At 43.1% G+C, this 17,711-nt stretch overlaps 1 protein-coding gene across 4 annotated transcripts in view; it reads left to right on the plus strand.

The window, feature by feature from the left end:
- The window catches only part of PARVB (parvin beta), a 90,291-nt gene that overhangs the window by 61,289 nt on the left and 11,291 nt on the right, over positions 1-17,711 (plus strand). For all 4 annotated transcript variants that reach the window (XM_006127729.4, XM_075899641.1, XM_006127730.3 and 1 more), the window contains exons 7-11: positions 3,090-3,148; positions 5,588-5,607; positions 8,555-8,616; positions 10,162-10,230; positions 13,739-13,840. In XM_006127729.4, the coding sequence (XP_006127791.1) occupies positions 3,090-3,148; positions 5,588-5,607; positions 8,555-8,616; positions 10,162-10,230; positions 13,739-13,840 (312 nt within the window). The remainder of the gene's footprint in view (positions 1-3,089; positions 3,149-5,587; positions 5,608-8,554; positions 8,617-10,161; positions 10,231-13,738; positions 13,841-17,711) is intronic.

Raw genomic sequence — 17,711 nt, forward strand, 5'->3', positions numbered from 1 at the left:
ATTGTTGCAAAATCAGTATTAATTGCCTCTTGAAATTATGCAGTTTCTTTTTTAAATGCTTTGGGTATGAAATATAAACTTTTTTAGCATGACAGTCTGACTGTCACAGTTACTCATGAAGTCCGGGGAGAACTCAAGTTAAATTGTTTTGTACCACCTTATAAGTAGCTGCCTCAGATACTGAGTTTGCAGGACTAAGTTTGCGCCTGCTGAATGGATTTAACATATGAGTTGTTCAGCACTCCCCCCTCTCCCTGAAGAAATTCTTGTTGTACCTGCCTAAAGCAGAGAATTGAAAATCTTGAGGCTTTGCTCCCCGCTAGCTGCCCTCTCATTAGTTTTGATTTCCATTTGGACATAAATTTCCATGTGTTAATGTTTTATAATAGAGAAATATTTTAAATTAGGAGAATGTAGAAAGACTTATTCATAAAGCATCATAAGAACAGTGCTTCTGTCCACTGTGCAAGACTCAAGAATTGTATTATTCAAGTCTTACCTAGACTGAGTCCATCTCTCTGCTAGTCCAGCGGTGCACAACCTGTGAGTGGCAACCCCCTTGGGCTGTCTTTGTGGGGAGTCGCAGCGCTGTGATCCGACCATTTTTTTTCTCACCAACTTTGGGTCCAGTATTTTGGTGACACCATCTGGCAATTTGGGGGTCAAGCATGAAAAAAAGTTGCTCACCACTATGCTAGTCCTCTTCACACATTTGCAGTACATGTAATCTCAGTGCTGCTAAAAGGTTTTTGGGATAACTTTGAGGTAATCCTCCAGCAACTGCAGTCCCGAATCAGAGGCCTAAGAGGTGAGAAAGGTATGTGGTCTTCATGGAAAAATAAATCTGTTCAGTGACTATAGCGCAAAAGGTCAGGACCAAACCTTGTTCACTTGTTCCTGGGCTGCTCAGGTTTGTGGGACTAAGTTCTATGAAGGCTATAGGACTAGCATGCTCAGCTCCTAAAAATCAGCACTTTTTTCTTGAGTGATTGTTTCCAGCTAAACCAGAACCTTTTTGTTCCCCTTCCTTTTTAAAATGTAAGGTCCATTATTCACCCTCTGTACTTTCTGAATTAATTCATTCATAGCCATTGCTTTCTGCCTCTGGGCTGTAAGGGTGGCTGGAGGCTGCAGAAGCCCATCTTGAAAGCAGAGCAGAGGAACGATGGGATGGAAACAAGACAGCAGTTGCTTAGCATTCGGTCAGACTTCCTTATTTGTCCATCTCTGTGGTCATTGCATCTTGCCTTGTCACACCTTCCAGGCAGTAATCCTTTGGCTGCCTGATAGGATCAGAATCAGATGTATTCATGAGGTGGATTTGATGTGTTCTTAAGCCACAGTGGGACAGATGCCCTCAGTATAGCACAGAGCCAGGCCACGGCAGCAGAATGGAGACATGGAAGCAAAATGTCAGGAGATAACATCTTCCCCATTGCACTGCCTGTGCCTTTTAAAAGTAGCAAGAGCCCTGTGGGGCTTACATTTAAAAGGCAGAGTCCCAGCTGTCAGAGTCCCGCTTGTGCAGTTTCCTGCTGTACCTCTGCCTTCCCTGCAACCCTGTCCCCACAGAGATGGTGCTGAGAGGAACCAGCTTTTAAGCCGGCTTCCCCCAGCATCGGCTCCTGCTCCCCCTTCTTGCTGCCTCTGATACAGAGGCAGCAAGGGGTGGGGGGAGGGGAAGTGACTAGTCCACTAGTTGCTTACATTCCTACTTCCAACATCGCTCTTGGCCAGGCTCACTGGTTCACTAGAAACAGCAAAATGGTTCTTGTTTTGTGAGGAGGTGGCAGGAAGGAATTCGTGCAGAGGTTCTTGGCTCAAACAAAATGCATCAGAGAGGAGGGCTTCTTTGTGGTGCCGTTCTCATTAACAACTGCTTCTTGTTGGTGTTTGTGGTTTAACTGTCAAGAATTAGTGAGAGGGCCTGGGAGGAATGGGATGGGCTCGTCTCTGGTGGTGATTTACCAGGGATACCAGAACTAGAACTAGTCCTGAAGTAGCAGTTGAAGTGAACCAAGTCATAAGTCAATTTGATAAGATTTGCTTGGGAGTCAGCTGCTGGGATCTGAACTCCTTAAGACAGCATCTTAAGCTGTGAGAGAAAGAAGAGGGAAAAAATGATTTTCCTTCAAAGTGACAATGACGAATCCTTTAACTTTGTAGGGTACCTATAGAATCAGGGGAAGAGCAAGTTATGAATGTGTTAAATAAGCAAGTAAAAACTCTAGCTCTGCATTGAGTTAGAAAACTACCATGCAGGAGGGCCTAGTTACAGCAATGAAGTGTATCCCTAAGACTCCAGCATGGGTCAGGGACATGCTTCCAGCACAGCTTGGTCTTGTCTACAGCGCAAAGGCCATGTTTTAATAGGGTCTAGGGAAGACGGTGTTGTAACTGGATCTCGCCACGCACTAGCTCTCTGTATGGCAGAGCAGATAGTCATGCAGAAAATCATCCTGAAAAGTCCAGTAAGAGGGAAATAACTTTGATTACAAAATAACTAGTCTTTTCCTTCCCCTCCCCTACAATTCCTCAGTGAATTTGTCACTTCGGAAAGAGAGACTGACTCACTCCAATTTAGATTCTTCTGCTGGGCAAGCCTCCATCACACACTGGTAGCTCTGCCAGTGGACCTCAGCCCTGACCTCTAGTAGCAACCCTTGTTTATTACAGTCTCAGACCGCTCGGAGGTCTGCCAATTCATTTGGATCATTTGTTATGTTTGTGTCACGAACAAATATCCACAGGGGACTTCAGAGGAGATGGACAAACTCACTTTCTCATTTGTGATCCAGGCGGAATTTAGATTCCTGTCTCTTGAGGAGACTTGCTAGTGAATTTATAGGCTGCAGATATAGACGCCTCCTCAACATTCATTTGGCTGTCAGTCTGATAAATGCCACTGTGCTAAATCTTAACCCCTTGTGTCAATTGCCTTGCCTCATCTCTACTGAAACTTAATCTTAAAAAGCTAGATAAAATGTGTGCGCTCCTTTGGGACTTGATTGGGAGAGGGATGCTGCAGAACTCTTATGAGCTCCACCTCCTCCTCTACAGTTCTGACTTTTTTATATCTTGGTTTCCAGAAACGGGAAGGCCTTCTCCAGACAGCTCATGTTACAGAAGAGCTCACAACCACTACAGAGTAAGCAGGAAATCTTTATCCATCTGACGAGGGTGTGGGGGTGTGCAGGTGTGTGTGTGTGTGTGTGTAGGGGGTCTGTAAGGTGTGTCCTTACTTGAAATGAAAGAGCACCAACAATTCTGTTTATCAAATTAACTGCCTCTGTGAAACCCTTAACGCACAACTTTTTTATGCAGAAACCACTTTATCACTGGAAATACACTGCAAAGGAAAAACATTTTTCTCCCGGGCAAACCTTTGTTACAAAAGATTTTAGTTTTTACCCTAATAGGTCATTGATATTTGTGCAACAACTTTTTGCTGTTTCTTTTACTCCACTGTGTATAATCCATTTCTGCCCAGCCTTATTGCACCACTCTGCTAAATGAGTGGTGTAGGGATTTTTGGGGGAGAATCAGCAGGATGCTTCTTCCTTGGGACACCTCCTCGAAATTGACTAATTGCTTTTACGTGAAAATGGAACGCGGGAAGGCTCTGTACGTTTTCCCCATCCATGTGCTGCGCAGTGGAGCGCAGCAGGCTAGTCCCCTTAATCTTTGCAGCTGTTCTATGTCGCTTTTTTGTTTTTACAGTTCTCTCAAAGGAAAAAGGGTAGAAATGCTCTTTGGCTAAAAATGAAAGCTCAGACTCTCCATCACAGGGCCTAAAGGCAGTGTTAACAAGGGGCTCACATGAAGCTTCCAGCTCATCAATGCCTAGTCTCCCTATAGGGATGCCTCAACCTTTTATTAGTTTGTAGCTAAGTGGAGTCCAGGTGGTTTGCTCTGTGGGGGTTCCCTTTGGATGAAACCTTCAGAAATGAAGGCACAGTTTCTCTGTGCGGGCATTAAAGCTCTCGTGGTCCTTTTCAGGGGAATAGAGGTTTGCCACAGTGTCTTTGGCCAAAATTTCTCTCCCTTTTCCAGTTTGGCAGTGTGCTTGGCAATCCTCTTTCTTAGAGTTGGCCATGGTTCAGTGGTGATGTACGAAAGATGCTTGTGTGTGTGTAATAAAGTGTGTATTTTATAGGGTGTAGATTTAAATAAGACACCTATCTAAAATCCTACGTGCTCTAACACAAATTAGAAATTCAAGAAAACAAAAACCTCCTAACCCCATAATCGCCAACTAAACTAAACCTTGTACGGAGTCTGTCTCTCTCTCAATCAATCAATCAGTCAATCAATATAGGTTTGTGTGTGTGTATTAAAAATACTGTAGTTACCCTGCATTGCTCGAGACCTTCATTTTTGTTTTTTGGAAAATAAAATGAATGCACATGCTTCATTTAAATAATTGTTCTGGGGTAGGGCTGTGGATGAGAGGTTCAGAATGCAGGCTGTCTTGGGGAGCGAGGACAACCCCAGCTCTCTCTCAGCACAACAGGTTGGGGCCAAGTGAGACGTGCCTCTCCATGGCTGCTACAGCTCCAACGGGTACAACTAGTGGGAAGGGTGCATGTTGGCTGCTTGGGTCAGGTCCAGGTTCATCTGTCCTCTCTGCTCCCCAGCTGGAGTGAGGGATGCAGCAAACTGTGCACTTTCCCCCCGCTCCCTGGCAATGGGGTACAGTCAGCAATATTCCTGTATGAATTGGGGAGGGAGAGGGAGAAGCTTCGGCTCCCCCTGGCCTTCTCTAAGGGTGCCTGAGGAGGGAGGCTCGGAGCTGAGGCAGTACCAGATGGGAGGGGAAAGGAGGGGGGGGTTCCAGCCCTTTTATCTTCCTGGTGAGTCTGTCTCCTTTCTGTATGGTTTTATAAGAAGCAATCCCATTCCATGCACATCCCAATTTCCTGGCACAACCAACCCCTTATCTTACTTTAAGTTATGATAAGAGGGAGCTGCATGCTGAATTTGGTCATCCTAGCTCTTACTGTTTAGGTGAAGTTCTTGAACAGACAGACAAACTCTCAAATCTATGTCTATAGCTATATTTGAGAGAGAGGGGGGGGGGGGCACTTGATTCTCAGTATATGTAAATCTGCAGAGCTCCATTGACTGCAACCTGAGGACTTTGTTCCTGTATAATGCCTATGTTATTTCAATAACATACAAAAATGTGTGCCATATTTTTATCTAAGTAAAACTGTGACATACCTAACCATAACTATACTTATTCTGAACTGTTTAATGTAATCTATTATCTAAGTGCCTACAGCAATTTGGTATAAAATAAATCAATATATTTATTCATTCACCCTAAGACTTGGAAAAGGCATAATTATGCATTTTACATCATTGGCTCTCAGTGTAACGTCACAGATATCAGTTGAGTTACATCAGGGCTAAATTTGGCCCATTTTCTTCCAGCGTGTTGGGTATGAGCCTGTAAGGTGCTGAAACTTGTACCTCAGTGGGGCTTGATTGTCCTTAGTACCACATAGGATCAAGCCTATTAAGTCTAGGGTTTCTTCATTGACTTCTGAACTAAATTAATATTTTCTCATGTTCTCATTTGCAGGATGATGATGGGAAGATTTGGTAAGTAACATAGTAACCTGTAGAAGTTGCTCCATCAAACTCATTGACAAAGCATCTGTCTTTTTGTTATAAACATGTCTCAGTTAATTCAGGACAGCGGAGCAGGCAGTAGTACAAGGCAGGAGCATGTGGCAGGGACAGCTGTGTTACTGGCCGAGGGGAGTCCTGCCTGAAGAAGAAGGGAGTAGAGGGGCATGGGGCAGCTGCTGAAAGAGCCATAATTTTCAGTCTTTTGCTCTGTCTACTAGACGTTCGACCTCAGCCTGTTATTTTCATTACAAAAGATAATTTTCTGTTTTAAAGAAACTTTGCTCAGCAAACCCGCACCAAAGGCCTCTCCAGTTTTCCAATAAGGAGAGGTTATGCCTATGGTCCTTAGTATTTAGGCGCTGTGGTAATAAGCTCTCTAAAAAAGCTGAAGGAAAGGTAGGTAGTTATAAATGGAGCTGATAGGAAGATGGCAGTTCCATTTTACAGCAGCCTTCAAGATTTTGAAAGTTGTTTTTGGTCCACATCCAAAATGTCCATTTTCAGATTGATTTTTTTTTTCTTCAGGAGGGCATGCGTGTATGGGGGTGGGGCAGTGGCAGCAATTAGGCACTCATGTGGGAGGCCCAGATTCAAGTCCCTAGTTGAGCACAAACTTTTCCATCCTAGATTGTTCTCAGTTGAGCAGAGCAGGTACTTGAACTTGGGGCTTCCACACCCCAGGTCAATGCTCTAATCAGTAGGCTGTAGATAAGTGCTGAGAAAGCTGCAGTTGTGTACAGGCAGTCCCCGGGTTACATGGATCCGACTTACATCAGATCCCTACTTACAAACGGGGTGAGGCAACCCCGCACTAGCTGCTTCCCCCCAGCAGACCAGGGAGACGTGGAGTGGCTTTTCTCAGCAGACACCTCAGCTTGAGAATAAAGGACTGAGGGAAGTGAGGTGTGGGAGAATAAAACTGAGCTCTGGAGAAATGTTTGGCTAGAGTTTCCCCTACAATATGTACCAGTTCCAACTTACATACAAATTCAACTTAAGAACAAACTTACAGTCCCTATCTTGTACGTAACTCGGGGACTGCCTGTACTCAATAGCTGCCTCCTATAGCCAACGAATCCCATTCCTTATTCCCATATAGTAATATGGAATAGCTTCCTTTCTGTCTCCCTCCTCGCTTTTTTTCCTGTTGTGGTGCACTCTGCTATAGCGCGTTCCGTATTGCGCAAAAGTAAACGTTTTGCTGTTGCTTCTGAGAGCGCCTTGTTTTCCTTTCTTCGTAGCATCTCTCACACTCTTTGTTTAGGGCTAGGTGCATCAACTCACTGTTATTTAAAATAATGTAAGAAATAACCTTTGAGGCATGTGGTTCATGAAGGTCGTAGCAGGCTTAGAGTTTAAATCCCTCCTCTGCCACAAACTCTGAGATTTTGGGCAAGTCATGTAGCTTCACTGTGTCTCTATTTCCTTTCTGTGAAATGAGACTAGTGGTGCTTCCCTCTCTCCTAGGACTGTTGTGATGTTAACTACATTAAAGATTGTAAGAGGCTGTGGTGGTTAGGAGGGCATATAAATACCTCAGAGTGCATGAACTTGTCTAGTAAGTAGATCTGTCTTTAAAACAAGCGAACCATGGCAGTTTTTTGGAAATTTCACTGGATTTTCAAAATATGTCAAAATTTTGTTGAAAATTTTCAACAATCAAAAAATTTCAACCAGCTCCATAGCTGAACAAAACACCATATATTTCTCAATTAAAATTTTGATTGAACATTTCAGCTGTCTATTTTATTTTACTGAAAATGTAGTTTGCAATGAAAAATTACATCCATAATCTCATCACTTGGGAAATGTCAGTCTTCTCTAATAATAAGATAAAGGATTAAAGCATCATGGTGCAATGTGAATCCAGAGTATTTTATCCTAAAATGATTTGGAAAAGTAATGTGGGAACAATGCTTTATTTGTCAGGGTTTGCTAGGGCTGACTCCTGGCACCTCTGGGGTTAGTGGTTCATTTGCCCCACCATGCTCTGTGCTTGCTGCATCAGTTATAAAAGTAAAAAATACTGCTTGAGCCCCAGCACCTCTTTCATTACAAAGTAAATGCTGGGTGGGACCAAGGAAGAGGGAGGGAGGCGCTAAAGTTGGGCAATCTTCTGGGCTCTGGAGTTACTGGAGAATGCCCAATCTCTGTTCATACGGAAGAAAAAAATGTCTTTCATTGACTTTAGCATGAATACAGCCTTCATCACATACAGTGGAGTTACAATTGCAATACCCATGGAAGTAATGCTCTACTTTTCAATTAGTTTAAATCAATTTTGATTAGATTAATTAGGGTTTGTGCAGACCTATGAGAGTAAAAAGTGCTATGGAAGTGCTAAGTGCTTATATTTAAATACTGGGGTGGAGGACGGAGGAAAGTCACATCTGCATTCAGGTCTTGCTTTAGCAAGGCACCGATTGCATGACTCTCTTTAAGCATGCAAGTAGCTCCATTGAAGTCAGTGGTACTACTAGCATGCTTAAAATTAAGCTTCTGAGTGAGTACCCCACTAAATCAGGGCCTGATTGCTGTATCACTCGGCAACAGGCATGTACACATCCTGAACAGCACAAACCTCAGGAGAAATTCAGTGGCCATTTGATATAGTGAAAAATAGATCATAAGGTCAACTTTTAGATTTTCTTTTTGTTTTTGTTTCCATGTGTCTGATTTCTGTACCATCTGTGAAATGCAGGGAAATCCCTCAACTTAAGACATAATTTTCAGGCTCCCAGTAGTTTGCTTTGGCCTTTAGGCACTTGTGTTGGTTGACCAACTTTTGTTTGAGTCTCCATTGTGTTTTTCCTAAGACTGTGGAGACCAAAAATTGTCATGTATAACTTGCTTCCACATATGGCTGTTATAGCAGAATTGATTTGTCTAACATTGCTTTGGTCTCTTTATAAATCAGAACGAGATGCCTTTGACACCCTCTTTGACCACGCACCAGATAAACTCAGTGTAGTGAAAAAGGTAAAATATTCTTTACATTTCGTTTTCTACTGTGGTCAGGAGTGGATTTTTAGGCAGAAAGGGGTCCTCAAAGTCTGGAAAACAGTAGAGAATATTTGTGAGTCAGCGGGAGAGCCAATAGCTTTGCTGGGCCCCTGAACAATGTGGGGGTTGGCGGGGGAGGCTCACTTCCACACTCTTGGAAGGGGTAGGGCCTCAAGTGGAAGGGGCAGAGCTAAAGCAGCCAGCCCTCAGTGTTACTTGGTTCACGGCCCCCTCCCCAGCCCTCAGAGCTGCCTGCAGACACCATGCAGTGCTCCAATGGGGATTTAAAAGCTCAGGGCGCCCCTGCTGCCACAGCAGCACTACTGGGAATCCTGGGCCCTTTTGAATCACATACTGACACTTGTCCCCTTTGTCCACACTTCCCCCCCGCTCTGTTGGTTTGTGAATTAGTGGGAAAAGTATGTCTATCCGAGTCATACAATACATTCTTATTGTAACTTGTTTGTTTATACATGCATACCAATTTTGGGCCAGAGGTGGTCACAAACAGCACGCAAAGGGTGTGTCTACACAGCAAAGTTATTTCGGAATAACCATGCGAGCATCTACTCAGCAATTCCATTATTTCAAAATAATTTCGAAATAACAGATGGCTTATTCCAACTTCTGTAAACCTCATTCTATGAAGAATAATGGTTATTCAGTATTAGCTATTTCAAAATAAGGTGTGTAGATGCTCCACTTCTGCTCTTTTGAAATAGCCCCTCACCGGGGCCATTCTAAGTTATTCCTCCTGGGACTCTAAATCGAGAGAGCACATCTACATTAGGGAAACCTGCCTTGGACTAATTTTGAGGCTTCCCTTCAGTGTAGATGTGCTATTTCACAACATGCTATTTTGGAATAACTATCCCGGAATAGCTTATTCTGAAATAACTGTGTCGTGTAGACATACCCAAACAGTCCTTGCATTCATGAATCTCAGCCCAGTACCAGTGCCTGGCTCCTGTTGAACAAGTCTGGCCCAAGAACTGACTCTGTGTAGAGAATTAGGCAGAGAGCGCACGCTCCTGCATAGCCTGTTCACCTAAAGAATCTGTAACTGAACCAACCCTACCACAGCACTTCCTTCCAGACTAAAATCATGCTTGCATGGTAAGAAAATTAACTTGGAAGATGTGGAAGAGTACGATCTAGTGACTCCTGCCACACAGAGGTTGCACTGGAGATAGAAATTTACATTACTATATCACTTTAATTCTTACTTTCTAAAATTTAACAAATGGTCTGGTAGCACCTTATAGACTAACAAAACATATAGATGGTATCATGAGCTTTCGTGTGCACAGCCCATTTCTTCAGATGACCAGAGTTTTGAGTTTGGGAAGAGTACAGACTAACTCGTCTACTCCCTGAAGTTTTTAAAATTTGTGTTACTGGTAAAGAGTGTGTTGTGATAATCATTTACTAAACATTGTAATCTAATGTTGTATTAACCCTACTATAAGGGTATCTGTTCTTGTTTCTAATTACATTGCTCTTTGTCATCTTCCTTTACAGTCTCTCATCACTTTTGTGAACAAACACCTCAATAAGCTGAATTTGGAAGTGACAGAATTAGAAACACAGGTAGGCATTTTATACAAGAAAGCAAAGCTCATTTGGGCCCCAGTTCTGCAAACTCTTCTGCATGCATTTATCTCCGTACATGTGAATAGTTCCATTAGGGAGATACTCCTGTGTAAGTGTTAGCCTTATCTTGTGGGCCATCATAATTTGCAGTAGCATTTGCCTCTGGCTGCTTCTCAGGTTCATTTACTGCAAATGTGACTTAGAGTAGATACTACTGGTAATTTGTAACCTCTCTTGGCTTCATATAACAAGGGTAGTTTTAGAATATTTAATATTTGTGTTTATTGGCTGTAGTATGTGGCTGAGTTTCAGGCCAGTTTTTCTAACAGAAAACATTTGCAAAGCACCAGCTGTATTAATTAAATTATGGATGGGAGGAGGTCACGGCATGTCTTTCTTAATTGCGTGAATTCAGGCTGTTGATCTGAACCAGGATAAATCCCCAGTTGATTCAGTAATTGTTGTGGCATACATCTGTCTCTGTTTAACACAGATTAGATATTGGATATCCTTGGAAACACTATAACCCAATCAAACATGAGTTCTGGAGACACAGGGACGTGTTGTTTTCACTCAGTGGCGAGTATATCTGAAGCTTGCATAGCTCTCACTGCTGTAATAGAAACAATTATACTGTTTAATGAAAGCAAGTTCATTGAAGATAAAGACTGCTTTAAAATTAGGCTAAGTGGTTAAATTACTCTTTGCTGTTTTCCCAGGAGAGTAAGTGTGGGCACTGGATAGCCTAGAGAATTGGTTATAGAACACTGACATTTAATTTAGGTAATTTGTTTTGAATCTGGCCTAGGCTGATGTGGATTAAATTGATCATCTATTGATTGGTGTTTTTACCTTAGTTAATGGTAAGTTATAACCTAGTCCTGGGACCTGACTGTGTGTTTCACAAAGATACACTGTGATCTCTGTGCAGACACCAGTGATTAACAGGGCTGTGGAGACTTGATCAACTCTCTTGCCCTAAAAGTTTTGTATGACTGCTGTCAATGCAGTATCTGATTTATGGGTATGGGTCTGTGATCTTCACGAGCTGTGAGTCCAGCACCATTCTTACCAGTGCTGAGAGGTACAAAAGAATGTAAAAACTCCAAAAAAATGGGCCATGTAAGGTTAGAGTAAGTGGAAGGATTGGTCATATGCAACACCCTTCTATTTTAGGAATTGATCATAGTCTTGGGACTCATACCATTTCACTTACTGTGGAAGCAATTGCTAAACTGCAGTGCAAAGTGGTCAGAATTAACAAGGATTTTTATGCTTTGGAAAGTAGGTTGAGAGACTTTCATGTCTGACAAGTTACTAGATCACACAGAATTTTGATCACTGAGCTATTGCTTACTTTCCTCAGATTGTTCAGTAGTACATTAACATGCTGGCTGCGTTACCTGTACTGGTATCCCTAACTAGATGGAATGAGACCTCTTCAAGAGTTTGAGATAACTTCTTCCTCTAGCGGCTGGCCTACAAAGCAGATGTACAGGAAGATTTTTCAAAGGAGCAAAGGGCAACAACTATTGCTCTTTGGCAACTACTATTCATTTCCACTGTGTTGGTCACCTTTCTGTCTTTTGTGCCTTTGAAAATCTCCCCCTTACACCTGCTGACAGCTCATAGGAGGTTCTGCTTCTGCTAACATGATTGTGTCTTATCCAGTGCTATTGTATATGGTTCTGGTCGCTGAAGTGCAGCTATCTGTGGACTGTTGGTTTGATATTTGTATTACTGTAGAGCAGGGGTCTCCAAACTACGGCCCGGGGGCCGGATGCGGCCCGCGAGGCCCTCTCATCCGGCCCGTGGAGACCTTTTTGGATTCAAAGGCAGAAGAAGTGAGATTGTTTCAAAACCCATTTGAAGCAGATGTGGCCAGTTGCCCAGATGAACTGCAGCTGGAAGTCATTGAGTTGCAAGCAAATGACCTCCTTAGGGACAAGTTCAAAATAGGACTGGTGGGTTTTTACCAGTTTTTGCCCAAGGAAGACTTTCCTAATGTCAAAACTTTTGCATCAAGGTACCTTTCAATCTTTGGAACAACATACCTGTGTGAACAAACATTTTCAAGAATGAAATACGTGAAGAACAATTTGAGAACAAACTTGTCCGATGATAATCTCAGGTCACTGTTGATGTTAGGGACAACAAATCTAAAGCCAGAAATGTCTGCTATTTTGGCATCCAGGAAACAATTTCACCATTCACACTAATACAGGTGTTCATGTGCAGTGTATGAATGTGTTATTAAATAATAACTGAATAAAATAATATTAAATACATAATTAAAAACAACATCCATGTTTTGATTGTTTTTTATTTGGACCTCAAGTGTGTAGTCGGCCCCCGAACTGCTGTTTGATAGTTAATGCGGCCCTCGGGCTGAAAAGTTTGGAGACCCCTGCTGTAGAGCATAAGAGCCCTAGTCATGGAGCAGGACCCTGTGATACTAGACATTAGTACTAAGGATGTTAAATTTCAATTAACTAACTAATTGAATAGTCAATGGGATTCCCATCAACTATTCGATTAGTCGATAAGAACTTTTGTGTTCTGCCTTTTGAAATGTACAAGAGCCCCATACTGGCCACAGGCTCCAAGCTGCGCTTCCTCCTTGAAGTGCACAAGAGCTCCCACGGGGGACTCTTGTACATTTCAAAGCTGGCACAGCGCCTGGAGCCCAGGGCCAGTGGGGAGTCCCCCACTGATCCCAGCCTCCATGCAGCATTCCAACTTTGAAATGTACAAGAGCCCCAGGGGACTCTTATACATTTCAAAGTTGGCCGCCACTGCGGCCCTTCCCCTCCCACAGAGCTGGAGCTGGGGGAACAGGCTTCTAAGCTGTCTCCCTCCAGCATCACCTTTCTTCCTCCCCCTTGCTGCCTCTTTGTGATGGAGGCAGCAAGGGGGGAGGAGGGGAAGCAACTAGTCCTTCATTAGTACCGTGGTACAGACATAGAGCAAAGACAGTCTCTGCCCCAGAGAACTCTTTGCACGTGCCATCTTATCTCTGATCAGAAGTTCAGGGTATGTCACACAGGTCCTACTGGAACCAAGGTAAGGAATTCTGTTTGAAATAGACAGTACCTACCAACATTTAAAAGGAATTGTATTGGTTCAGAGCAGTGGAACTCTGCTGGTAGGCCTATTCAAAGGCTTGCATGCAGTTCTCTTCTGGGGTTGGTGCACCGCACCCCAAGTCACATGAATAGATATATGGTGTAATACAAGGAGAAGGCAAGCATGAATTTTGTGCAGTGTTCTGGGTTGTGTTTAAAAATATAGTTTCCCATTGTCAATGTAGCGCATCTCCTTCCCAGTCCTGAATGGAGCAAAAAGTAGATTATTAAATGTTTGTAAATCAGCCAATGAAGTGCTGCATGTAGATGTAAATACTTTGGGTTATTTATCTTGCTTCTTCTCATTGCTTGCGAAGTCTTGCATGAAACTGGATGCCTACTGCCTGCATCCAGGAAATTTCACCATTATCTCTCCTCAGTTTGCAGATGGTGTCTATTTGGTATTGCTCATGGGTCTGCTTGAAGACTATTTTGTTCCTCTCCACAACTTTTATTTAACACCTGAAAGTTTTGATCAAAAGGTGAGTAGAAATTCCAGTATGCACCCATCTCATTAGCATGTCACTCATACTGTTTTCCACCCAGTGGCTCCATTCTCTTCATGCCCAGTTAAGTCAGAGTGTAGTGTATCCTTTCTTTAAAAGGGTGTAGCAAAGATGCATTTGTTGTAGTATCTGACAGTTACTAGAATCTGTACTCTAAAGGTTGCCTGTGAAACAAAGGTGTACATCCCAATGACTTTACCCGTACCTCCTTCGCAGCTAGGCTAAGAGACACATTCAAGATACGAATACCTAAACACGTAGGTAAAGAAGAAAAGAAAAACTTGGTCCTATGATTTTTCAGCACAGCTGTAGTCAGATGGTGTTTATAAACTCAAAGGGTATAACATAATAAATAATTTGCACTTACATAGAACGTTTACATATTCAAGTAGATTTACTTGTTTAATTATTGTTACAGCAATGCTTAGAGGCCCTTCTGAGCCCAGGGCCTCATTCTGCGAGGCATCATGCATAGACATAATAAGAACCAATCTTTGCCCTGAACTGTTTACAGTCCAAGAAAGGAAGTAATATTAGCCCCATTTTAGAGGTGGGAAACTGAGGCACAAGGAGACTAAGTGACTTGCCCAAGCTAGCACAGGCACTCAGTGTCACAGTGCTAGGAATTGAAACCAGATGTCCTGCATGCCAGTCTTTTCCCTTCACTACAAAGCCATCCTTTCTCCTTCCTAATTTTGTCACTTTCCTGTAAATTAGGGAAATAAGTAATATTACCTGTCACGTACATGAGAAACTGAGGCAGAGCAGTAGGTACTTGGGCAAGACCATATAGCCAGTCTCTCACAGTACTGGGATTAGGACACATTTGCTGAATACTGATAGTGGCATTGACTCTGTACCAGATATGCAGTAAGAAGTAGGTCTTGACCATACAATGAGCACCATGTACGCAGCATGCAACGCAGAGCCCCGCTGGTGTCAACAGCAGTCTACATCAGCTCGGGACTTTGCTTGTCCATAAGTCACTGCAGAATTGGGGAGGGGAGGCATTGTCCCTAAGTACATAGATAGCACCCTGGGAGACCCAAAGCAAAACTCTAGCTAAGCATTTACCTAAAGTGGGTTATTGTGGATGGGCATTGCAGACTAGGCTGTGAGGAGAGGGCAAGGTGGTTGTTCCACCAGGTAAAATAGACCATTGCTGCCTAGAGTGATATACAGGTTGAGAATGTTGCGTGGCATTAGGCGGGGTGACAGGTCATCAGTGTTGGGCCTTCCCAACAACCATGGTGAGGAGGAAAGTTCCCTCTAAGCTGTGCAGTAGCATGGCCCTGCAGCTGCTTAATGAGCCCTGTCCAGACAGAGGCTCAGGGCTCTGCACACGGAGCTGCCTGGCTAGGGGAGGGACACTTCTCCCTCTGCTGCAGCAGCAGCTCCCTGCTGTGGATAGAGCAGGGAGTCTCTCCCAGCTGGTAGAGAAGGGGCCGTGTGGGTGGGGTGACCTGACCCTAGCAGCTGGGAGAGACTCCCTACTCTGTCCTCAGCAGGCTCCCTACTCTGTCCTCAGCAGGCTTCCACCCAGTACCTTGCTGCGCCTCTGCCTTTTAAATGTAGTAAGAGCCGGGTGTCTCTTACTACATTTAAAGACAGAGGTGCAGTAGGGTTAGCTCCCGGGGCTGGGATCTAACCCCGCTGTGGCTCTGCAGTTTCCTTCCTTATCGACTATTGAAGCAGTGGATGGAAATTCCATTGGCTACTCGATTAGCTGATTAAATGCAATTTAATGTCCTTAGTATGGTCTTTGTTGCAACTCACCTTTCATGGATATAGCTCTTCCTCAACAGAAGGGATCATACTAGCACCATGGAGCAAAAAATGTGTTTTACCAAATTAGGAAAGCCTTGTAACTAGCTGAAGTATTTGCCTGAAACACCCTGCCCTGTTAACCAGGGTTGATCCCACTGAGAAACAACCATGTGGGTTCTGCTGACTCATTGAGGCAGGTGATTAGTTGCCGGATGTGGATGTATGGGAAATAGGAGTGGTTTCCAGGAGAGAAGATGATCCAGGATGTGGTCTGAGAAGTCCTGTGAGAGGAATCCCTAGGAGCAACCGAGCCAAAGAATAAAATCTGAGTAGAGACCATTGTTATCTCATGCCAGGTCTATACTTACCCAGAAGTTTGAATTAAGATATGCAACTCCAGCTACATTAATTGCGTAGCTGGAGTCAATGTACCTTAATTGGATCTTTTGCCCTGGCTTCGCAAGGGGAGGTCAATGGGAACAAATGCTCCTGCCGATTTACCTTACTCCTTGCAAACTGTGGAGTATTGGCGTCGATGGGGGGGCTCCCTCCATATCCACTGCAGCGTTGATCTTCTCGCTAGTATAGATGTGGCCCTTAGAGTATTTTTTTTTCCGTAATAAAGAAAAATGGGAAGGGCGTGTGTGAGGAAGGACTTAATACTCTTGTGTGGGCTGTGTTTATAGAGCAGGTTGGGAAAGATTAATTTATGTATTACTTCATAGAAAAACCTTCATAGGTACTGCTTCGCTTTTTCTTCTGACACTTTCTTTTGGGTTGAATTTTCTGGAGTAGAAAATCATACGATGGCTGTCTATAGTGCTATAGCTATGCAACTGTAAATATGTTGTTGCTTGTTTAATGTCTAGCTGCATGAGATTCACCAAGTTATGAGGTATTGTTTTGAACCAGTCTTCAGTAATAAGAACCAGTAATAACTGGTTCGAAGAAAAGAGTATGTGTGGTCACATCTCTACTTACCTATGAATCGATGCTCCAGAGATTGATCTTCTGGGGTTCAATTGAGCTGGACTAGTAAGGACCTGCTATATTGAATGCTGAGGGTGCCCCCAGTGGCACCAGTAGTCCCATCAACCTCTCAGGAACAGCACCAAAATTTGAATCAAGGTATGCTGATACCAGCTACACAATTAATGTAACTGGACTTGTGTATCTTGATTCATACTCATCCTCTTGTGTAGACCTAGTATATATGAATATAGGGGAGGGATTAGTTAGCTTTTATTTTTTTAACTGTGCATCTCTTTCTACCTCTGAAATTAGTTTTGCTTAAATAAATTAAGGAAAAATAGGAGTAGGAGGAAAGATTAAAATTAAACCAACAAAGGGGACCTTTTCTCATCCTAATACAAAGAGATTTTGTATGCATAACTCCCCCACTCACTGAGATGAGTAGTTTTAATTAAATTCCCCCCCCATGTCGCATAATGTCTCCAGAGTCAGTCACTTACAGACACAAGACTACAAAGATCTCTTTATCTGAATTACCTTTCCACATGCAGAGAGGAAGAATTTCTTAAACTCAGTAGGCACCCAGAAAAAAAGCTGATTGCTCATGTTAAAACCATTCAGACTAAAATTTTTTCCCAACAGGTTTCTCTTCTAATTGATCCTCTTCATATTTTCTTTTCCCTGTGTTTCCCTGTTCTCTTCTGTGACTTTGCCTTAATTTTAAGAGTAGATTTATAGATCCTCTGTTAATGTGACTCTTCCTTTTTATAACACTCAGAAGCCCTCTTTTCCTCTTTCAAAATACTGCTTTTAATTATTTCTGCTGGGACAGCCCTTTACTGTTGCTCCTTGGTACTTAGTTTGTAATGATCAAGTGAAAATAATTTGAAAATGTTAAGCCTGACTTTACTTCTAATCTCTCTGGGTATGTCTACACTACCCCGCTAGTTCGAACTAGCGGGGTAATGTAGGCATACCGCACTTGCAAATGAAGCCCGGGATTTGAATTTCCCGGGCTTCATTTGCATAAGCGGGGAGCCGCCATTTTTAAAACCCCGCTGGTTCGAACCTCGTGGAACGTGTACCGGTAGTTCGGAATAGGAATCCT

Source organism: Pelodiscus sinensis, chromosome 1 (genome assembly GCF_049634645.1).
Source record: "Pelodiscus sinensis isolate JC-2024 chromosome 1, ASM4963464v1, whole genome shotgun sequence".
NCBI classification, from domain to species: domain Eukaryota; kingdom Metazoa; phylum Chordata; order Testudines; family Trionychidae; genus Pelodiscus; species Pelodiscus sinensis.